Source organism: Mauremys mutica, chromosome 21, assembly GCF_020497125.1.
Source record: "Mauremys mutica isolate MM-2020 ecotype Southern chromosome 21, ASM2049712v1, whole genome shotgun sequence".
Classification (NCBI taxonomy): domain Eukaryota; kingdom Metazoa; phylum Chordata; order Testudines; family Geoemydidae; genus Mauremys; species Mauremys mutica.
The window spans coordinates 1,746,340-1,768,670 of NC_059092.1; the positions used below are offsets into that span (position 1 = coordinate 1,746,340).

The 22,331-nt window shown below is 60.7% G+C and overlaps 2 protein-coding genes across 6 annotated transcripts in view; both read right to left on the minus strand.

The window, feature by feature from the left end:
- Positions 1-5,085: 5,085 nt before the first annotated feature.
- The window catches only part of ESPN (espin), a 79,151-nt gene continuing 61,905 nt past the window's right edge, over positions 5,086-22,331 (minus strand). For 3 of the 5 annotated variants that reach the window (XM_044996399.1, XM_044996401.1, XM_044996403.1), the window contains exons 10-14: positions 17,025-17,170; positions 15,045-15,320; positions 6,485-6,564; positions 6,381-6,392; positions 5,087-6,178 (exon numbers count right to left, since the gene is read on the minus strand). In XM_044996399.1, coding sequence (XP_044852334.1) covers positions 6,031-6,178; positions 6,381-6,392; positions 6,485-6,564; positions 15,045-15,320; positions 17,025-17,170 — 662 coding nt within the window. In that variant the 3' untranslated portion in view covers positions 5,087-6,030. Of the gene's footprint in view, positions 6,179-6,380; positions 6,393-6,484; positions 6,565-15,044; positions 15,321-17,024; positions 17,171-22,331 lie in introns of all 5 variants that reach the window. The other 2 variants (XM_044996400.1, XM_044996402.1) reach the window with 2 other exon arrangements.
- Positions 10,098-15,038, minus strand: LOC123354387 (espin-like protein). Its single transcript, XM_044996404.1, has one exon. The coding sequence runs from the start codon at positions 12,455-12,457 to the stop codon at positions 10,727-10,729; it is 1,731 nt and encodes a 576-aa protein (XP_044852339.1). The 5' UTR covers positions 12,458-15,038; the 3' UTR covers positions 10,098-10,726.

Sequence of the window (22,331 nt, forward strand, 5' to 3'; positions counted from 1 at the left end):
AGCCAGTCCAGAGGGCTAGGCTGATGTCAATGCCTGTGGCTAATCTTGTTAGTGGTTAGCTAATGATAATATTTGTTAACTAATTCCTGTTAAATGAACTAGACTCATTTCTGGGCTGCTCTTAATGAGTTTAGCAAGCTGGCTCAGAGCAATTCAAACCCACTTCCTGGGGTCGCCTAGGGCCTGCTCTCGCCCCCACTTGGCTTTTGGGTCGCTAACCAGAGAGAGGCAGGAGTGCAAAGGATGGTGCCTGCTGGAAGGAGTCTGTGGCAGGGGCAGATGCCATCGGAACCAGAAGGCTGGGTACCCCCGTGGGAGCTGACTCGAGGTTGTGTGTGTAGCAGAGCAAAGTCCTGGCCCTTGTCGCCTCTCCCAGAGTCTGTACTTCGAGAGCACCAGTTTTACAGCTGGTGGGCCCGGCCTTTGCTGCCGAGCTGCGTTAGCCTCAGCAGGTGTGTGGTTCTGAGGCGGCTTTGTGCAGCCCGTGGGGAGCCGGCTGGCGCTGGGAATCTGCACCCAGCACTGCACGTTCATCACCAGAGAAAATCCACATCTACAGAAGGTAAAATCAAGGAACTGGGCGGAGGTCAGGGGGTGTCCTGTGCCCAGGCAATTCCCTGGAGACGGGGCAGGCCTGCCCCAGCCGGGCTGTGCGGGAAGAGTCCTGCCCCTGGCCGTTTGCTCCTGCCCTCACCATGGAATGACTCTTGGGGGCTGACTTAAGTCTTGGATGTGACCAAACTGAAAGCAGAACTGACCCCCGCCCCCCCCCCCCGCCCAGCCCTGCTCCTGGCCAGGGGCAGCTCAGCCCTCCCTGCGTTGCTGCTCTGTGCTTTCCCCGGGGGGCGGGGGGGGGTGTGCAGCCCCTGCCGCTGGGGCCCTGTGCACTCACCTCGGGCCTGGAAGTGACCCGCTGGAAGCTGCCCAGGCCCGGGGACAGGAGGGGGAAGAGTATTAATGGATGTCTGGTGCCTCCTTCCTGAAAGCAAACCAGTGCCCAGCCGGCAGGGGCCGTGACAGCCTGTGACTCACTGGGCAGGCTACTCAGGCAGCCCCGCACCGGGCATGGAAAGTCCCCGTGGCCTGACAGGGCTGGCGCCCACGCTCAGGCTGGCTGCAGGGTTACCAGCTAGTGGGGGCTCCCCACCCTGCCCAGGGTGCCTGACTAAGCACAGACCCACTGACCGGAGCCCGGGGCTTGGAAGGCAGGGCCCAGACCCACAGTGAGGGGGTGGGGGTGGGGGGGGTGAGGTTTGGTGGGCATGGGCCTGGAAAGCCAGAGGAGTGCGGGGAAGGGAGGGTTGGGAAGGGGGCAGAGCCCAGTGGTGGGGAGGGAGGGTTGGGAAGGGGCCAGAGCCCAGTGGTGGGGAGGGAGGGTCGGGGCAGGGGCAGAGCCCAGTGGTGGGGAGGGAGGGTCGGGGAAGGGGCCAGAGCCCAGTGGTGGGGAGGGAAGGTCGAGCCGGGGGCAGGGGCCAGAGCCCAGTGGTGGGGAGGGAGGGTCGGGGAAGGGGCCAGAGCCCAGTGGTGGGGAGGGAGGGTCGGGGCAGGGGCCAGAGCCCAGTGGTGGGGAGGGAGGGTCGGGGAAGGGGCCAGAGCCCAGTGGTGGGGAGGGAGGGTCGAGCCGGGGGCAGGGGCCAGAGCCCAGTGGTGGGGAGGGAGGGTCGGGGAAGGGGCCAGAGCCCAGTGGTGGGGAGGGAGGGTCGAGCCGGAGGCAGGGGCCAGAGCCCAGTGGTGGGGAGGGAGGGTCGGGGAAGGGGCCAGAGCCCAGTGGTGGGGAGGGAGGGTCGGGGGAGGGGCCAGAGCCCAGTGGTGGGGAGGGAGGGTTGGGAAGGGGCCAGAGCCCAGTGGTGGGGAGGGAGGGTTGGCGGGGCCAGAGCCCAGTGGTGGGGAGGGAGGGTCGGGGGCAGGGGCCAGAGCCCAGTGGTGGGGAGGGAGGGTCGGGGAAGGGGCCAGAGCCCAGTGGTGGGGAGGGAGGGTCGGGGGAGGGGGCAGAGCCCAGTGGTGGGGAGGGAGGGTTGGGAAGGGGGCAGAGCCCAGTGGTGGGGAGGGAGGGTCGGGGGCAGGGGCCAGAGCCCAGTGGTGGGGAGGGAGGGTTGGGAAGGGGGCAGAGCCCAGTGGTGGGGAGGGAGGGTCAGGGGAGGGGCCAGAGCCCAGTGGTGGGGAGGGAGGGTCGGGGCAGGGGCCAGAGCCCAGTGGTGGGGAGGGAGGGTCGGGGAAGGGGCCAGAGCCCAGTGGTGGGGAGGGAGGGTCGGGGGAGGGGCCAGAGCCCAGTGGTGGGGAGCGAGGGTCGGGGAAGGGGGCAGAGCCCAGTGGTGGGGAGGGAGGGTCGGGGAAGGGGGCAGAGCCCAGTGGTGGGGAGGGAGGGTCGGGGAAGGGGCCAGAGCCCAGTGGTGGGGAGGGAGGGTCGGGGCAGGGGCCAGAGCCCAGTGGTGGGGAGGGAGGGTCGAGCCGGAGGCAGGGGCCAGAGCCCAGTGGTGGGGAGGGAGGGTCGGGGAAGGGGCCAGAGCCCAGTGGTGGGGAGGGAGGGTCGGGGGAGGGGCCAGAGCCCAGTGGTGGGGAGGGAGGGTTGGGAAGGGGCCAGAGCCCAGTGGTGGGGAGGGAGGGTTGGCGGGGCCAGAGCCCAGTGGTGGGGAGGGAGGGTCGGGGGCAGGGGCCAGAGCCCAGTGGTGGGGAGGGAGGGTCGGGGAAGGGGCCAGAGCCCAGTGGTGGGGAGGGAGGGTCGGGGGAGGGGGCAGAGCCCAGTGGTGGGGAGGGAGGGTTGGGAAGGGGGCAGAGCCCAGTGGTGGGGAGGGAGGGTCGGGGGCAGGGGCCAGAGCCCAGTGGTGGGGAGGGAGGGTTGGGAAGGGGGCAGAGCCCAGTGGTGGGGAGGGAGGGTCAGGGGAGGGGCCAGAGCCCAGTGGTGGGGAGGGAGGGTCGGGGCAGGGGCCAGAGCCCAGTGGTGGGGAGGGAGGGTCGGGGAAGGGGCCAGAGCCCAGTGGTGGGGAGGGAGGGTCGGGGGAGGGGCCAGAGCCCAGTGGTGGGGAGGGAGGGTCGGGGAAGGGGGCAGAGCCCAGTGGTGGGGAGGGAGGGTCGGGGAAGGGGCCAGAGCCCAGTGGTGGGGAGGGAGGATTGGGCGAAGGGGCCAGAGCCCAGTGGTGGGGAGGGAGGGTTGGGAAGGGGCCAGAGCCCAGTGGTGGGGAGGGAGGGTCGGGGGCAGGGGCCAGAGCCCAGTGGTGGGGAGGGAGGGTCGGGGCAGGGGCCAGAGCCCAGTGGTGGGGAGGGAGGGTTGGGAAGGGGCCAGAGCCCAGTGGTGGGGAGGGAGGGTTGGGGAGGGGCCAGAGCCCAGTGGTGGGGAGGGAGGGTTGGGAAGGGGGCAGAGCCCAGTGGTGGGGAGGGAGGGTCGGGGCAGGGGCCAGAGCCCAGTGGTGGGGAGGGAGGGTCGGGGCAGGGGGCAGAGCCCAGTGGTGGGTGGGGAGGGAGGGTTGGGCGAAGGGGCCAGAGCCCAGTGGTGGGGAGGGAGGGTCGGGGGCAGGGGCCAGAGCCCAGTGGTGGGGAGGGAGGGTCGGGGCAGGGGCCAGAGCCCAGTGGTGGGGAGGGAGGGTTGGGAAGGGGGCAGAGCCCAGTGGTGGGGAGGGAGGGTCGGGGCAGGGGACAGAGCCAAGTGGTGGGGAGGGAGGGTTGGGAAGGGGGCAGAGCCCAGTGGTGGGGAGGGAGGGTCGGGGCAGGGGCCAGAGCCCAGTGGTGGGGAGGGAGGGTTGGGCACGGGGCAGAGCCCAGTGGTGGGGAGGGAGGGAAGGGAAAGGGGCAGAGCCCAGTGGTGGGGAGGGAGGGTCGGGGCAGGGGCCAGAGCCCAGTGGTGGGGAGGGAGGGTCGGGGCAGGGGGCAGAGCCCAGTGGTGGGGAGGGAGGGTCGGGGCAGGGGCCAGAGCCCAGTGGTGGGGAGGGAGGGTCGGGGAAGGGGCCAGAGCCCAGTGGTGGGGAGGGAGGGTCGGGGCAGGGGCCAGAGCCCAGTGGTGGGGAGGGAGGGTCGGGGAAGGGGCCAGAGCCCAGTGGTGGGGAGGGAGGGTCGGGGAAGGGGCCAGAGCCCAGTGGTGGGGAGGGAGGGTCGGGGAAGGGGCCAGAGCCCAGTGGTGGGGAGGGAGGGTTGGGAAGGGGGCAGAGCCCAGTGGTGGGGAGGGAGGGTCGGGGAAGGGGGCAGAGCCCAGTGGTGGGGAGGGAGGGTCGGGAAGGGGCCAGAGCCCAGTGGTGGGGAGGGAGGGTCGGGGAAGGGGCCAGAGCCCAGTGGTGGGGAGGGAGGGTTGGGAAGGGGGCAGAGCCCAGTGGTGGGGAGGGAGGGTCGGGGAAGGGGGCAGAGCCCAGTGGTGGGGAGGGAGGGTCGGGGAAGGGGCCAGAGCCCAGTGGTGGGGAGGGAGGGTTGGGAAGGGGGCAGAGCCCAGTGGTGGGGAGGGAGGGTTGGGAAGGGGGCAGAGCCCAGTGGTGGGGAGGGAGGGTCGGGGCAGGGGGCAGAGCCCAGTGGTGGGGAGGGAGGGTCGGGGCAGGGGCCAGAGCCCAGTGGTGGGGAGGGAGGGTCGGGGCAGGGGGCAGAGCCCAGTGGTGGGGAGGGAGGGTTGGGCGGGGCCAGTAGAGTGGATGTCGGGGAGGCGGTGGCTGGAGGAGAGCTGGGCCCAGCCAGGAAGCCTTGGAGTGAGGTGGGAGAAGCAGTTTCCTGGCCACCCTCTGCAGCCTCTTGCCCGCGACTGCGTCTGGCCCGTGCTCTGAGACCGCAGGGGGCAGCGCCCAGGCAGGCCCAGTAGGGATGCAGGGGAGCCCCAGGGCGTCACACCCGGCCTCCCCCATTCCCTGCGGGGGGAGGCGCTGCCCCAGGCGCAGGGCCCCAGGGCAGTGGGGAGGACACCCTGCCTGCACTGCCCCTGCTCCCGCAGGCTGATGCTCCGGCACTGGGAGCGATGGGCGAGGGGCTGCTGGGGGAAGCCGTGAGGTACAGCCAGCTGGGGGGGGTGCTAAGTGCACAGGGCACCCAGTGCACAACCGGCAGGTGCTTGGGTTGCCTGGGCTGAGTGGACGGGGCTCCTTGTGTGGGGGGGCGAGAGGGGGCCACAGGAGGGAACAGGAAACGCCTGGAGGTGGTTAGTGTTTTATTGGTGAAGACATAGAAGTTCTAGGTCAGAAACAAGCTGAAAATCTCCCTCTAGAAGCTCCAGGAAACACGTGACAAAAACATATAGAAAACAGAACGACACCCCCGCCCCCCCCCCCCCCATGGCAATGGTGCCGGTGCAGGAGCAGGGGCTAGACGTAATATGGCAGCTGAAGAAACGGCTCGCGTCAGCCCAGCAGGGGCACAGAACTGGTTTTAACCGCACATTTTCTTTCAAAATGTCCATTTTGCAAAATGAAGATGACACCCAAGCATGGTCTATATGCCAGCATCTACAGGGCACCAACGGAACAGATAGTAGTAGCAACTGACTCTATATACACAACATTCATAAACCCACCTTCAGCTTGTCTGCATAGCCTTGTAGGATCTCCACTAGGACTGGTAAAAGTATATTTTATGGTAAACAAATGACTGACAGGGAGTGGAAGGCCTGGGCAAGGAGACACTTACAGGGATGCTGTTCAGTATTAAGGTGGAGGGAAGGTTTTACGTGGAACAGAACAGTCTACAGCATCGACCATATTTACAGCCAGGGAGGAGTTTCTTTTGATCCCATACACAGCTACTCACTGACTTGGTTTCACGTGTGAGTTCCAATTTTGAAAACCTTTCCCATGCCCTAAAACTCTGCCAAGCTAAGTTGTTTATGGACGCGGAACACCAGGGCGTTGCTAGCCAGGGACAGAGTTCTCTGCGCTATGTTAGTGGTTACACTTACTGCATTTATTTCATTAGAGGGATGGACACTGGGCCATTAAGTAGTAAATGACTTTTCAGCTGGTAGTGTCTGCAGTGGGACAGAGCAGCTGGCCCCTCCTTGACCTACTGAACAGCTCACGTTAAGGAAGAAGGTTCTTAAATTCACAAGAGGAGAGACGGAATATTAAGCGCCTAATGCTTTGCTATATCCCCCTTCTTGAGGATGATTTGCCTTTGCCAGGGGGCTAGTTTTGTTTCATCGTACCCAAGAGTCCTTAGTTTTTCTGACTGCGCTTTCTCCTTCTCCTCCTCCTCTCGCTTCAATTTTTCTTGCTCTTTTCTGTTTAGAAACAAAACAAACATGGGAGTGTTGGTTGCAAAGCTCAGTCGCCTGACACTGAACGGGTCGGTGTGGAGCGAGGGTATAAGCAAAGCACACAAGCCTGCTTCGCCCGGCCCTGCCGGGGTACAAAGGCCTGGCCAGGAGTGAACGTACTAGGTTCTTAGGCTACTTGAGAAGTAAATGGAGAAGCAGGACTCACCGTTTTTGCTCTCTGTGAAAACAAGGAGAAAGAAAATACAATTAGCTCCCAGCGGCACAGCTATCGGGCAGCCACCATCATGGCCCAGCTCAGGGACAACTCACCTTTCCTCTTCCATCTTCTTCCGCAGGATCTCTCGTCTCCAGGCTGGCATGGTGGCCAAGCGGGCTTCTTCTTCCTTCTCCTGTAAAACAGGAAAAGGCATTAAGGAGGCCCGTGAGCAGAGCTGGAGGGAGGGCAGCAGGGACAGGAGCGCTAGGCTGGAGGACATGTCTCACCTACCAGCCCTTTGGAGCTGGACCAGCCCAAGCAGCGAAGAGGGGAGACGGCAGGTCGATCGGGCAGGACTGCCAAAGGGGGAGGGGGAATTCCGTGGCTCTCAGGTGGCCGTGTGGCGTCTGGGGGAGTTTTGACCCAAGAGGCTGCGGGCAAAGGCAGAGGTGCCAAGGACAGGGGAGAACCCTGAGGACACGTGGAAGGTTACAAAGAACGGGTCGTTGCCCCCCAGAAAGGAGGGTGTGCAGCTCACCCCAGGGAACAGAGCAATGGAGCACATGGCACCACCATTGCCCCGATGCAGCAAGCCCTGAGCAGAGAGTGGCTGTGGCTAGAGTCAGACAGCTCTGGGAGGGCCAGGCCCCGCTAACACATGCACCCCCACCTGGCCAAAAGTCAGCAGAACTCTCCTCAGCTGAGCGGCTTGGCTGGAGAGGAGGGACCCTTGGGTAGCTCCTGGTACCCTGGGCTGGCCAGAGCTTAGCAGGGCAGTTATACAAGGGGCAGGAGCTCAATGCTCCACTTGTGCTGAAGGGCGGAAATTCCCAAGAGACTTCGTGCTGAGGGGGGCCTGGGCTCCGCAGTCAGCAGAGGTTGCTGCCTAGAAGGAGCTGGAGGGTTGTTTGTACTGCCTAGGGCCTGTCTAAGAGCAAAGTAGAAATGGCACCGCCTGGAGGGGCAGACACATGCCCTGCTTCTGGCTAGCTAGACCCTGGGCTCCTCTGCTGGCTGGGCCTTTTCACAAATAATCGCTCCAGTGTTCCCCGCACGCTCTCCATTGCTGTGTGAGCTGTGTCCGCAGTCCCTCCGTCCAGCTTGCTAGGACAGTTCTCAGGCACAGCCGGGGGCATCTCTCGGGCCCACGGCAGGGGACGGGTTGTGTGACTCAGTGAACTCGCGCCAGATGACACAGGACGAGCGGTGGACGATTGCTGCAGGCCGGCTGATGGCTGATCCCAGCACTGCTCGGCAGGGAGCTCACGCATGGCCATGACCAAACTGGTCCAGCATAGGCAGTAGCCAGTGCAAGGCCCCCCCGTGCTGTCCCCAGCCCTCTGCCTCACCCTGCCCTGGAGAGCCCCTTCGAGACGGGAGAGGTTAGTTCAGCATCCTTCCTCTGGTGGCTTTGCCCATTAGTGCTAGCCCAGGGGATGCTATTTTAGTGTTTGATGAGGGAATGGGACTAAAAGCACCAGCCTCCCCCGGGCCACCAAAGCGACAGCCAACAGGACTGTCTCAGCCTTTACTTCCAGAGCTAGATCTGAACAGGCAGGGCCAGGCCTGCTCTCCATCCCAGCAGTGGGACCTAGCGTGGGGGGCAGAGGCCTATTTCCCTGCAGCCGATCACTGATCCCCCAACCCAACCACTCCCCTAAGACTGAAAGAACGACCCAGGTCTGGTGTGGGACAAGCACATTTGGCTACAGGCAGACAGCTCGACCAATGGCTCCAGGACAGTCTGACAGCAACGCAGGCTACCCCAGAGCTCTTGGGCAGGATTAACGCCACGGGGGACGTCCAGGTTGGGTTACGTGTCCTGACTAATCACCAGCACCACACAGCAGAGGCAGCACCTGTGGAGTGAGCAAACCTTCCCGTAACTCCCCTTTCCCAGGTTGCTTGATGGCTGCCGAGGAGCCGGTTCTCTAGCTTTGTAAAGAGACGCACGCAGGACCCGTCCCTCGCCACCGAGTGCCTCCGCTTTCATGTGCAGCAGGGGGAGACGAGGCCGTGAGCTCTGGCCTGCACTAGCCCCTGCTTCCCGGGCAGGGTTGGGGCTGTGACCTGGCGGGACCCTCCGTAGCACGTCTCTGCTGCTGTCCAACGCCTGGCTTGGTTACGAAGAGCGACTCTCATGGGCTAGCTAAGAGGCTGTCAGCCCCTCTTGGTCGGCGGAGCGAGCGCTTGGATCATTCCTGGCTTGTGCTGGGAGAACAGCCCCTCTCGTGTCACAGTGGGTTTTGGAACCCGGCTTGGCAATAGACCAGGCCGTGAAATGTGACGATGATCGAGATAGAGTCCAATACATCCTGCCCTGCCTGCTCAGAGCTGGGGGCAGCATTCGGGCTGGTTCTGATTTCATCTGTGTGTCTCCATGAGACGGGGCCCAACCCTGCCACCACCAAAACCACTGGCAGCAGGATCGGGCCCACAGGGCTATGCCAGATGGACGTTTCCCCACACCCCAAGCTTGGCCCACTCCTCCCTGCTGTCTAGCTTGATTACTGGCCCATGGAAGCTTGAACCCTCAGGGCTACTCCCCGGCTGGGAGCTCCAACAGCCCAGTGTTAGCAGAAGTGAGGCTTGTCAGACACAGGGCTGCCCGCACAACCTCCCATTAGCTCTCGGCACCAAGCCTACCTGCTGCTCGACAGTGCAAGAGCGCCGGCCTGCAGGGCTTTCCTGCTGCTGGGAACGGGCAGGGGGGCAGGCTTGGCTTGGCACACCTACAGCTACACCCCCCACCTTTTTCTGACTGTTTTGATGCTGCGGGAGCCACGCTGGGCGCTGGACATTGGGCTTCAGGCCACATTCGCCAGGTCAAATATGCAGCTGGTAAGAGAGCTTACTGGCCCTATTCCTTGGGTGTTTGCAGGACACTGGGCTTGGAGCAGCCAGTGCCCCAGAGCAAGGTGTCGAGGGCACCAAATCCCATTGAACCAGCCTCGACACTCCCTTCTGAGAGCAGAGAGCTTTATTCCTTCAGCGTCACAAGCAGTGTTAGGGAAGTGTGCACACACACACACCCTCCCCCCATTGTAAAGCAAACCTCATTTCCAAATGTCTATACAGTAAACCCTCTGGTCCTATCTCCATTCCAAGCCATGCACATTCCACTAGGGCAAGCAACAGACTTGGGAATCTTCAAAGACCAGCGTGGGCCAAGTGGTCTGTAGTTTGAAAGCACACAGCATCAAAGGGAATTCTCCACACGGCTTTAACATGCTACAGAATTGCTAATCTGGTTGCAGAACCATGCACTGTGAGACCAATTAGTACAGCACTCAGCCTGTGCTCAGTATGGACCCAGGGCACTGTGGCGCATTCCTCCACCTCGCCAGAGGAAGGATGGAGCTGCTCATACCAGTTCCTACTCCCAAATCACTGGCTCCCCCGCTACGGGAAACATTTAGCTAAAGATGTGTCTGCAAAATGCAGAAAACTGGAGACAGCTTGTGTCACTGTACGTTTGTCGGGGATTAGCTCTTCCTCCAGCTAATGCAGGACTCCCGCAAATGTACACACTGCTCGAGAGGAAAATCCATGGACCATCGCCTACAGAAACCTCAACAGCCACAACTTCATGGGACACCTGGTTACAGCCGCACCCTGGTCAGTTCAGCCAGCAGGGAGCATCGGCTGCGCAAGAAGCTTCACTTGAGAAAGAAGAGGACGTCTGTTAGTCTATAAGGTGCCACAGGATTCTTTGCTGCTTCTGTTGAGACTGTCCATGTAGGGAATTCAGGATTCAACAAAACAACGCAGACTCTGGGACTAATCCTGCCGTCCTTATGCAAACCAAACTGCCATTGAGGTCACTGGCGCTGCTGAAGCCCATGGGAGTTCTGCCTGAGTAACGACTGCAGGATTGGGGCCCCTCTGACGCTACTTACATGAACATTAACTTGTTTCTATTCAGAGTCCCTAGTCTGCACAGTAGAATCCTGTACTGGGTGCAGCCAGGGAATATGTGCTTCTTTTTTCTGTTTTATAGCTCTTCACCTAGGCATCATATAAAATGATTACAGGTCTCTCCCCAAAGGTTTGTCTTGGGCTCAGACAGCTGTTGGAGCTCAGTTCATCTTGGAAATACAACGGGTCCCTTAAGTAATTAACTGAGCCAAAGCAGCCCTTGTCAAGTATTCTGGTGCTGGCGCACGTTTGATTGTCCCCTGCTGTCCCTGGAGCTGCTTCTCATCCAGCAATTCCCTCTATGAGATGGCCCAACAGCCTGCCTCAAAGAGGATGCGATTGCCTTTCCCTGCGACTTGTGAGCCGTGTGGGGCGAGGGTGCGGATGCCCCCGCCTGCTTCTAATACAGCGTATGCTGGGCACCGCTTGGGGACAGCTCAGATATCAAACATCTCTGCCTCCTTCTCTTTCCAGAAGGAGAAGCTACGGTCTATATAGCGACAAATGTCCTCATTACTGAACTCGCCTAGCTCGGAGACCAGCTGGATGGAGCTCTCCCTGCTCTGAGGGGCAGGGGCTAGGCCCAGTTCATCGGGCGCTGGCGTGGGCTGTGGGGCATCACTGACTAAGCTCTGGGAGGATTCCTGATGGAACAGCGGTGGAGGCTGCTGGGTTCCTGCTGGGAGCTCTGTTTCCACTGCGGCCGCTTGCTCCGGCTCCAGGCTGTCCCCAAAGAACTCCTGTTTGAGCTCTTCGAAGCCATCCAGCCAGTCCCGCTTCCCAGCCTCGATCTCCTCCATCACCACCTTGTGGAACTGGCGGATGAGCTCCCAGCTGTGGCTGCCCAGCCGGTCAAACATCTCGTAGCACAGAAGGTGCCGGAACTTCCTCTCCTCACGGCTCATGCTCATCTCCAGGAGCTGGAAGTAGCCCAGCATGAAGAGGTCCAGCGTCAGGCTGTCGTACTCCACTGGGGAGCCACAGACGTGCGGCAGGAAGTGCTCGGGCCAGTACAACATGTTGGTGCGGCTCAGACGGCGGATCTGCCGTGTCGGGACCTGGCTGATGATGCTTCTCCAGTGGGCGATCAGCTTCCCCACCACCTGCCTTTGCTTCATGAAGTACAAGAGCCGGTCATCCTCGCTGGGTTTCTTCCCGGTCGCCATGGAGCCTGGGGCGCTGCTATATGCCTTGGGCTCCTTGCTGAACTCTGGGTCAAGCCTTTCGGCGAGACCCATTTTCCTCTTGGGGCGAGTGTGGCTAACCGACTCGGCGAACGTCCACTTCTTCCAGTGCTCCAGGAAGAGGTAGACGATCCGCTCCTTCCGCATGTCGATGTAATCCTGCACGCAGCTCAGCTCCGTCTGCACGGGGAGGCTTCTGGTCAGGTGGTCAGGGCTGAACAGGGCCTCCCCGAAAGGCTCTGTGCCCACACTCTGTGCCTCTGTGTCCCTGGAGGGCCGGGGCCCTGCTTCGCAGTAGGGCAAGGGAGTGTGCTCTAGCGTACTGGGAGGCTCTATGCCATCCGCTGCAGCATCTTCGCTTAGGGCATTGAACAGATCGCTGCTCGTTACATAATCCTCCTCCAGGATGGGCTCTCGGCTGAAGCTATACGGCATGGTTCCCACAGGCAGGGACCTCTTCCGCTTGTACACCCTGCTGGACACAGCCTCCGGCAGCTGGCACAGCATGTGCAACTCATAATTGGCCTTCAGGTTCCTCACTGACACACCATATTGCATGATCTCCTTCTCCACCTCCTCCCGAGTGCAGCTGAAGGACTGAGATCTCCCGATGTTAGCAGGGCCCTCTTTTAGTGGTGCTGCCTCAGGCAAGGTGCTCACAGCCTGGCCCGTGTGCTCAGACGTGTCGGGGCTCACCATGTCTGCCAGGCTGACCGCCTTGCCCCCAAGCATAGCCAGGAGGATGGCCATGCTCTTTAGGAGAGTGGAGATCTTGCTGCACCAGGCCGGGAGGTCATCGGCTCGGCCTTGCATGCGCTTGGGGTTTGCCGTGAAATGCTCCTTTGCCAAGGCGGCAGAGAGGGGCAGGAGCTGCTGCATTTCATGCTCTAGCTGTTCCAGCTCCGTCTCCACCTTCTGAACTTTGTGCATCACTTGGAGGCTCTCGATTTGCTTCTCAATGCGGATTATGTCCTCCTCAGTCATCAGCTGCCCGAAGGGTCCCAGAATGCCATTGTGTGCATGGGAATACCTCCAGCCTTCATGATTGTAGTAACTCCCGGTCCCAAGCTAAGGCAGGGGGGAAAAAACATCTTCCTCAGGACAGAGTTCCACATTGCCCTTTCTCTGCACACGCTCTAGACTTTACATGTCCTTAGTGGTGTAATGGCAACGGGCAGGCTGGAAATACTGAGCGCAAGGAGAAGCCAGGAGGGTGTAGACAAAGGCAGCCGATACAAAGCAAGTGGAGTGAGGCAATGAGGCTGGAGGAGAGAGCCTCACTGTTTGCACCGTGCACGCTCGGCTGGAGAGAGAACTTTGCTGAGAATATGTTGTTGCTAGTTCATGATCGAAGGATACAGCAGCAGGTGCTTCCAGGAACCGCTCACTCATTACACCACTGAATGACCATGTAAGACATTTAAACCTGCAGTATCATCTCCATATGAAATGAGAGAGTTGAGGGGTTTTGTTTCGTTTATAAACCTCCCCTGGGTCCTCATTTTAAAGTAGAAAATGGCAGCTCTGTTACAATGCCCAGCTTGGGCGATCATTGGTTTGGATGGAGCGGGCACCCTCAACCAGCTGTTAATAGCTGATACGTGATGGTGCTTTCAGCTCAAGCGACAGGCGTAGCTCATAGTCGATAGCCCCACGTGTACTAAATACTGCAGTTTAAATGCATTTCAGAGTTGACCAGAGCACTGCAAAGAGCTCAGACTCATGCAGAATGCTTCAATTCATGCAGAACTCTCCACAGCACACACACAAATCTAAACGGGTCAAACGTTTCTGAAGGGAAGCCAAGTCCTCTGTGTGAACAAGGCACATATTGCACGTCCAGAAGGAAAATAATTGGGGACTGGGCTTCGGCCCTAACAAACTGCGTCTAAAAGAAAATCCTCACCACATTTCGGTGGGAATGTCACTGCAGTGGAGGGAGGGGCCCAGCCCCCCAGGGGTCTCTCCAGCTAAGGCAGATGTTCATTTGGTTGTGGGGAGGGTTCTTTCATCTCACCAGGAGGCATATTGCTGCTCATGCTACCAGCTGGACTCCTCCAGATAGACCCACTCTGTGACTGGGTCTCTCTTAGGGTCTGGAACAGTGTCCATCACATCACCATTGTACCCGAACACCTTCCATGTTAATGAGAAAATCAGGAACGATGCTGTGAAAAATCCACCACGTCTGCAAAGGTCTTAAATACGGTTTGACCTTGATGCTTCCCCTGGCCTCTCTGCCCAGTCTGTTTACCCACCTTGCTCTGCATTTGGTTTCTACAACAAGCCCAGGCTGACTTGAGAGCAAGCGTCTCTGCAGGGCTGAAAGCAGCCGCTTGCTTGCCTCTGCTCTTGGACAAAGGTGTCACCCAGACTGCATGGTCCTTCCACTTGGGGCTCTCTCATGCTAACGTGCCCTGAGCTGCGGGTGGCTCCTATGTGGCTCTCTCTGGTTCTCCAGGACATGCCAGCCAGCCTGGCCTTCCATGGATCCTGTCTCTGCAGCCCTTGAGGAACCGCACTCAAGAAGCAGCTTAGCAAAGACTGAACTCTGGGATGGCTTGTGGCCTTGGCTTGCCTCTGGGGAGGTTTTGCATCACAGAGCTTTCCTCCTGCTATAGGGCTGCCTTGGCTGCCTGGCAGGACCAGAGCCTGTCTGGGTGTGTCAGTCGTGAGTGCTAGTGTGGCTGCTTGGGCCCTAGCACAGCAGGGTGTGCATGGATACACACAGCCCGTCCTGCACAAGTGCACCTTGGCCTCCCGCTGTCGCACGGAGCCTCACTGACGTACTCACCGAGCAGTTCCCCCCGGTGTGAGCCAGGATGGCATGACCCATCCCTTCATTGGCACCTGAACCTAACTGGAATCCTTGGGCCACTCAACAGAGCAGCTGGGAGCCTCCCCTCTCATTTCTCATTTCTGGGGGTGGAGGAGCCAGGCCGTCAAGTCAGACACGCTTCCCCCGATCCCAGCACTCTCTGACGAATGCCCTACGCGAGTGGACGTGCTGGCGCGCCAGCCTGTAGCTGCTTCCTGGGCAATGCTGAGTTTCTGCAAGTGAAAAACTCTGAACTCCTGCCTATTGGCCCAAGGGAAATCGGGGGTTAAACAGGGGGTTTATGGGTTAGACGCTGGGCTGTCTGCTTCTCCTGTAGCCGTTGAGATAAAGTCGCAGGCTCTGTTGGATGCCCGACTCTACTAGCTGGTTCCGCATAATGACTCCAGCTTGTTCAGCATTATCAACGCCAGGAGCTGCTGCCTGGACCCAACCTGAGCTGCACCAAGCCCTGATGATTGCCTCTCCCATAATGCACTTTGCCGGCTGGGAGGGATGGGGGAGTTTTCCTCTACCTGTCCCGGAGACCCAAATCCTGCCCTGTGCAGCCCGGCTGGCCAAGGCTCGCTGGTTCCTTGTTCCCCGTCCCCCTTTCTGAGCCGCCGGGTCCAACCCAAGGGCGGTTAGAGCAGCTGCTCCGGCCCCTCTTACGGCCTTGGCCCCCTCACAGCACACGGCAGGGGACGGTCACAGCACACCGCACAGCAGCACTTGGAGGGCCGCCCTCCCTCTTACCTTGCGCTTTTGCTCTTCCTCTTCCTGAATCTTCATCTGCAGCTTCCGCACCATCACCTGCCTCTTCCACTCAGGGATGGGCCGCCCCTGCTCGTCGTGCGTGGGGATCAGGGCCTCGATGTCCAGCTGGCTGGGCTGCACCGAGGCCATGAGCGGCGAGTTGCCGTTGACGACCGGCTCGGGGGAGCTGGTGGCCCTGGGGACGGAGGCTGCGTCGGGTGTGGTTGGTGGGGTCAGCGTCCTCGTGGGGGGCAGGGAGGAAGCTGCAGTCTCTAGCTGGATGGCAGAAAGAGGAGAGACATGAGGGAGATGCTACCTGAGAAGGCACTCGCTCAGAGAGACGCTACCCAGGACCCCTCTGCCCCATGCTGGCAGTGCTTCATTTGTGCCAGGCCTTGCTGGGGCTGAGCCCTGGCGCCTCCGGGCCTGGGCAGTTCAGAGCCTGGCGCCTCCGGGCCTGGGCGGTTCAGAGCCCCAGCGCCTCCGGGCCTGGGCGGTTCAGAGCCCCGGCGACTCCGGGCCTGGGCGGTTCAGAGCCCCGGCGCCTCCGGGCCTGGCAGTTCAGAGCCTGGCGCCTCCGGGCCTGGGCAGTTCAGAGCCTGGCGCCTCCGGGCCTGGCAGTTCAGAGCCTGGCGCCTCCGGGCCTGGGCAGTTCAGAGCCTGGCGCCTCCGGGCCTGGCAGTTCAGAGCCTGGCGCCTCCGGGCCTGGGCAGTTCAGAGCCCCGGCGCCTCCGGGCCTGGGCAGTTCAGAGCCCCGGCGCCTCCGGGCCTGGCAGTTCAGAGCCTGGCGCCTCCGGGCTTGGGCAGTTCAGAGCCCTGGCACCTCCGGGCTTGGGCAGTTCAGAGCCTGGCGCCTCCGGGCCTGGCGGTTCAGAGCCTGGCGCCTCCGGGCCTGGCGGTTCAGAGCCCCGGCACCTCTGGGCCTGGCGGTTCAGAGCCCCGGCACCTCTGGGCCTGCTGCATAGGTTATGAAAGTTAAAAAATTGCTTGAGTCCCAGCACCTCTGTCATTGCAAAGTAAGTCCTGTGTGCAGGACATTCTGTGCAGGGGAGCCCGGCCCCTGCAGCCGTGGGGACCGAGACCCTTCCTCCAGGTGTCTGAGCCATTCCGGAGAGGGGCTGAGCTTTGCCATTCTCCTCCCCTCGCCCAGCATCTGTTGTATGTGCTCTGGGGCAGCGCCTGCCTCTCGCTAGGTGCTTGTACAGCGCCTGGCACTGCAGATCCTGGGGCCTCGGGGTGCAGCATGAGACACAGAGGGCTCAACAGGAGGGCTCAACACAGGAGGGTTCGACAGGAGGGCTCAACACAGCCCAGGGAAAGGAGCCTCTTTCCTGTCAGACTCATTGAACCTGTACAGGTGGGAGCCTCACAGCAGCTCTGCCTCTGGGGGCCAAGCTGGCTCTGGGGTGCTTTGGGGACTCCCCGCCCCAGCGCTCCCTAGGAGGGCTGGTGCCCCCATTTGGACAGCTGCTCGTGGCTGGGGTGAGCCCACCTTCATTGCTAGTGCTCTGCAGGGGGACCGTGGCCGGCGGCTCCCCCGGGGGGGAAGGTTACATTGACTCCTGGCCAGAGCGCTCTGTGGGGAGCGGGCTCAGGGGTTGCGGGGGGGAAGGCCTGCCATTGCCTGGGGTTTAGTGCTGGAGTACACAGCCCGTCCAGCGACGATCGCTGCCCACGACTCTCCAGGGCTCCATGGGCCCCTGGGATTACTGGGAGCAGCGGCTGTCTCCTGTGGAAAGTGCCCCTCCCGCCTGGGCTCCCAGCCCCCAGCATCCCTCCCCGGCAGCTCCCTGCTTACAGCACAAAGCGGATCATGCTAAATTTTGCTGAGGATTCCAGCTTGTTGTGACAATTGCAGCCAATCAAATTTGCCGCCCTTAATTAAAAAGTTAATCCGGTTCCTAACCCAGCTCCCTCCCCCCCGGCAAAGACAATTGGCTGAGCGAGGCCCGAGTGGAGCGGGGCCAGGCAGTCACCTACATTGGCCCCTGCCTGGCCGCTGCCGGAGAAGACAGTGGTGAGGCCTTTGGTCTGCGGAGTCGGCTTGAGGCTCTTCCCAGCCTTGATCTCTGCCAGCAGCTCGGAGTTGTCACCGGTTGGGGACATCATATTGAACGACTTGGAACCTGGCAGGAGGAAGAGGGGATGTGGTGAGGAGACTCGCAGGAAACTCACCCCAGGCCTGGCCCCCCAGAGCCCCGAGCCAGGGGATGTGGCCTCGAACTGCACCTTGCAGCTCAGCAGCTTTGGGCCACTTTGAACTGGGGGAGCGTCAGGGGCCCTGTGGGCAGCTTCTCTGCAGGCCTGCTGCTGCGGCTGAGCTCCCCTGCAGCGGGAGGGGGGAGAGGCATTGCCCACGCAGGCAGCTCCCAAGCACCTGAGGCACTAGAGGTCAAAACCCACCCTGAAAGTGAGAGGCAGTGGGCGTAGGCCCCAGAGCACAGAGCTGCTGCACTCTGCCTGCTGATGGACCGCAGGGGCCGGCTTGCAACAGCTGAGGCCCGGTGACATGGGGGCGGCCCGTCTGGAAGAACCAGGTACAGCCCCCGGCCAGAATCAGCTGGGAGGGAAGTCGCTCGCTGATCTGTCTGAAATCACCTGGGGAACCTGCCCACCCTGGACTCTGAACTTGGGGATGAATCTCCATCAACTCTCAACAAACTCCTGCAGCTGCTTCCCCTACGCCTGCCTCTGGCTAAGCCTAGCGCCTAGTGCCAGCTGGGCCCAAACCCCCTGCACCATGGAGCTGAGATGGTGCCAAGTGGGCTGTGGCGGGTAAAGGGCTCAGGATCTCACCCATGCTGGGTCCTCAGGCGGGGGTTTGCTTTGCATGGGGGGTGGGCATGGCGAAGCCAGGCAGTGCCCTGCTGCCCAGCATCATCCTGCTCTGGGGCCTAGGGCTCTTCTGGCCAAGCGGGAGGATGGTTCCCCCAACTGCCTGCCCCACAGTGCAGACGACTCCCTGTCGCTCCGAAATGACCTCGAGCCCCAGCTGGGCCAGCCCCCAGGTGTGACCTCCGAACACCTCCCTTTGGGGTGGCTGGTTGGGGTATCCCCCCTCCCAGGCCGGAACAGGGGCTTGCTCATGAATTCCTTTCCTTGTCTGTCCCTATTACCATGCACTGTCCCTCGGAAATGCAGCTGATTCTACTCCCAAGTGCTACATCCAAATTACTCAGCAGACAAGGAAAATGAACTTTAAAAAGATGCTCACATGTAGTTAAAGCGCAGCACAGCGGGGTCCTGGTTCTTGACTGGGCCCCCAAACACCACAACAATACAAATCATGCAAGATACAGCTTAATTAGCTAACATCTCTACAGCACTCGGGGCTCCCGGCGCACCGCCCCCCCCCCGAGGGATATCCACAGGGGCAAAACCCCCTCTCGCCCTAGCTAAATCCTAGCTTCCTGGACCCAAAATAAGCACGGCCCCAGACAGTTACTGGGCAGGAAGGGCCCTCACTGCTGTGCACTGGACTCAGTGCCTGGAAGTCTACAAGCCTTTCAAATATCAGAAAACACAAAGCAGGAAGCCAGGCGGCACTGCCTCCTCCAGGATCCAAAATCCACCGAGTCGCCAACGGGCCGAGTGGGGAAAGAGGAAATGAATGGAAGGCGCTGGCTGGGAGCTGCCTTTAGGACCCAGAGCTCTTTCTGTGCCTCACACGCTAATCCTACAGAGCCCACGGAAACAGCAGCATCTTCACCAGTGCAGCACCCTCCAGCCCGCTCGGCAGATCTGCACACCCTGGAAATCGTTCGACAGCCCCGCTGCCTTTGCGGTGGCAGGATTGCCCTGTCCTGACCAGTCACTTCTGAAATGAAGCCTCAACAGTAACTCTGCAGCCCAAGTTAAAGATGTACTGGCTAAGAATAAAACTGAGCACACTCACGTGGGCAGTCAGGAAATGGACCCAGCCTGGCAGCCAAGGCAGCCTGGTTCCTAATGGCCTCACGAGCGCTGAGCTCTGCTGGCAGGCTGGCTCAGCGAGGGGCTTCTCCTTTGCCAGCAGCGCTGCTGTGCCACTAAGCCTGTACCACGCGCCCAATCCCTCGCTGCCAACCCCATACTTGCCTTCCATGTGTGAAGCAACAGTCAGGTAAGGTTAAGAAGGGATAAAGCCGGCAGCTGTGGGGTCAGAACAAGGTCAGCCAGGTAAGCCCAACTTTCTAGTGCTCTTGAGCTTCACTGAACAAAGAAATCCAGTCTGAGTGCAGCCCTGCTGGGCCCCGCCAGGCTAGCCCAGAGGAGAGCAGGGCCACCTGGTGCCTGAAGATGCCTGTCCGGTCGGTTGCTGGCGGTCCCTACAGAGCTACTTTCCCCTTCCTGTGTGCAGTCAGCCCCCACAAAGCAAACCTGCAGCACACATGGGAGATGCGTTTGCCGTGTTTCTATAGGACGTTCTGATCATCTAACGTATCAGCAGTACCTGGTCCCGCTGCTCTTGCAGGCAAAGCATTAGATACAGCTTAATTAGCGAACATCTCGACAGCTCTTGGAAGCACTAATATTCTGTGCGAGCGAGGAATTCTTGCTGCTCTTTGCAAAGCCTTGCCCTGTTTTGCTTTGTCTACGGCAGTGCATATTATGCAGCCCCAATGCTCCAGTCCAGCCACCAGCACGAGAAAACTCGCCGGCCCTTTTCCCCACCGTAGGTCCTGTGCCATGTGAGTGGCGTTTCCTAATGAGGCGGTATGTTGCAAGGAGGCAGAGTGCTTCCCCGGCTGTCCTCCTGCCAGAGCGAATGAATGGGCTGAAGCGCTTTTCCTTTTTGGCTGAGGCTGCGCAAGGGGACAAAAGGCTGTTTGGCATTAATGGTCCACTTGGGAAAATGAAACGTCGTTAAGCGTCTGCTGCGCCCCCCAAATCCTCCTGGATTCAGTGGTAATAAGACCAAGCTTTGAACGGCTGCCAAATTGTAAACAGTAATAAGCTGTTGATGGCAAAAGACATGGTGGTATTCACGTGTCCAGCTAATGCTGGCCATATGAACACGCACAAAGGCCCCACTGTGCAGTCTGCAGGGGATTCGTCTTAGCGCTTTCAGGGGTTTCCTAAGGAGCCAGGGCCCGAACTAGCTGAGTTGCTGCTGCTCTTCCCGATGCAGCTCAGCATGTGAGAGCTGCGCCAGGCACCACAGTCAGATTCACGTACCGACCGCGCTGGCCGCACTGAGCTCCCCGCCCTGGGGCCAGCCGTTACTTTGCAATTGCAATAAACGGGACAGTCACGCTTATTTCCTCACCCGCCAGGCTGACCCTGCCGCCATCAAAGGCACTGGCACAGCGCCTGGACTGCAACAGGCCCTGGATCGTGGCCCCGTGCTGCTACCAGCAGCCAAACTACCGAGGCCGACGGCGCATTCAGGGAGCACTTTTCCCTGGGCGTCAGTGGCAATTTTACCACTGATTTCAAGGGGCGCAGAGTTGGGCTAAACCCGACTCTGCCTGTCCCTCCTAAGGGTGTGCGTGTCCGTCCTGCTCGCTCTCAGCCGGGGCCTTGGTTTGACGTGTTTCAATGGTGCAAATACTTGTGTTTGTCTAAAACAAACCATGTCCCCTGCCATTTACTCCCCTCCCACCCATGGACCCTTCCTGGGCCTGGCTAGCTCAGGGGAAGGGGACTTGTACAAACTCTCAGTGGGGCCAAGGTGACTGCCTGGCCCATTCAGGCTGGACATGGGACAGTGAGTGCCCAGTTCAGAGCTCTGCTCCCTGCCCCCAGAGATGGGATGTGCAGACAGATTGCAAAGGGGTCCTGCAGGCCCACTGCAAACACCCGTGGAGCAGATCTGCTCTGCCCCCTGGGGCGCCCCCAACCTGTGTAGCGCTAGAGGAGTGTTAAACTGTGGGGTGTGGTGGGGAGACCCTCACAACAAGGCCACGTCAATTAGCACAACTGGGGCCCCTGTTGGGGTGCACACAGCATGGGCCCTGCAGCCTCCTCCTCGCGCCTTGCCAGGGTGGGCACTGGGTCGGGGGGGGGGGCGGGTGCTCTGCACAGCCCTGGCTGACCCCGTCCTGCTGCCCCAGCCAGTGCTGCCAACCACCGAGTGCCCCCACTGCCGACTGTTACTTTGGAAAGGGAGCATGGCGGTGCAGCCCAGGACGGTGCGGGAGAATGGAGCCAACCCCACCACACCCGTGTCACCTGGGGAGGGACCATCTTCCGCCAGCGTCCGGACCCCAGGTCCCACCTGGGTGGCAAGGAGACGGTCTCTGCGCAGCACACAGTGAGCTTGTTAGCCAGCCAAAGGGAGTTTAATAAACGCGGGTCTTGCCAACCCCACAGCCCCCAGGCATCGGAGAGCCCAGAAACCCTCCCTCCCCAGAGCACTGCTGCACCAGCCGGCTCCTGCTTGATGAATGTCCATGCTGCTTTCGACATGTCATTTGCTTTCCCTGGATGTGTCAGCACCCTGACCTCGCTCAGCCTGGCAGCACATCACTTCAGCCAGGGCAGAGTTAGAGCCAGCAGTCCCCACCGTGGCCAGCCAGGGCCTACACCTTCCCGAAGAGATAAAGCAGCAGCTCCTGGGACACAGCCATCAGCTCTCACCCACCGCAAAGCAGGACAGATTAACCAGCCAGCGCACGGTCACCCACTGCCAATAAACACGCAAACCATCTCTCCTAGCAACCCCAGGCCTGCCCCTGTGAGCTGCTTTGGGTTTGTACAAGCCAAGCGCTGGCTGCCTCAGGGCTCTTCCCTCCAGGTGAGCTGCTCACTCGCCCCAGGACAGCGATAGCAGCTGTGAATCAAAGCAGGACTGACCCCCTCCGTGCTGTGCCCTGGAGCACCAGGCTGCTGTCACAACAGAGCACCTCTGGCACTAGGCAGGTATTTCCTGCTTGCTGCTGCTCCAGCTTTTTGGGGTCCCAGCCTTTCCTGGACCAACTAAACTCCCACAGCCAAGCCTGTGTGTGTGTGTGTGTGTGTGTGTGTGTGTGTGTGTGTGTGTGTGTGTGTGTGTGTGTGTGTGTGTGTGTGTGTGTGTGTGTGTGTGTGTGTGTGTGCGCGCGCGCCCACTGTCAGGGATGTGAACGAGGCATGCGCCTTGCACCACCGAGCCCAGGGCGAAGCTGTGGGCTAGGAAGTAAATACCCCCCCCCACTGCTGATTAAACACAATTATTTTAATCTGGACTCCTGGGCCCAGTCCTGCTAAGTCTCCTTGATGGAAGCTGCCATGCCAGTGGCCACAGGACAGGAGGGGGCTATGGTGGGAGTTGGAAGGGACGGTGCCAGGCACGGGGCTTTCTCTGGTGCGCTGCACAGCTGCTCA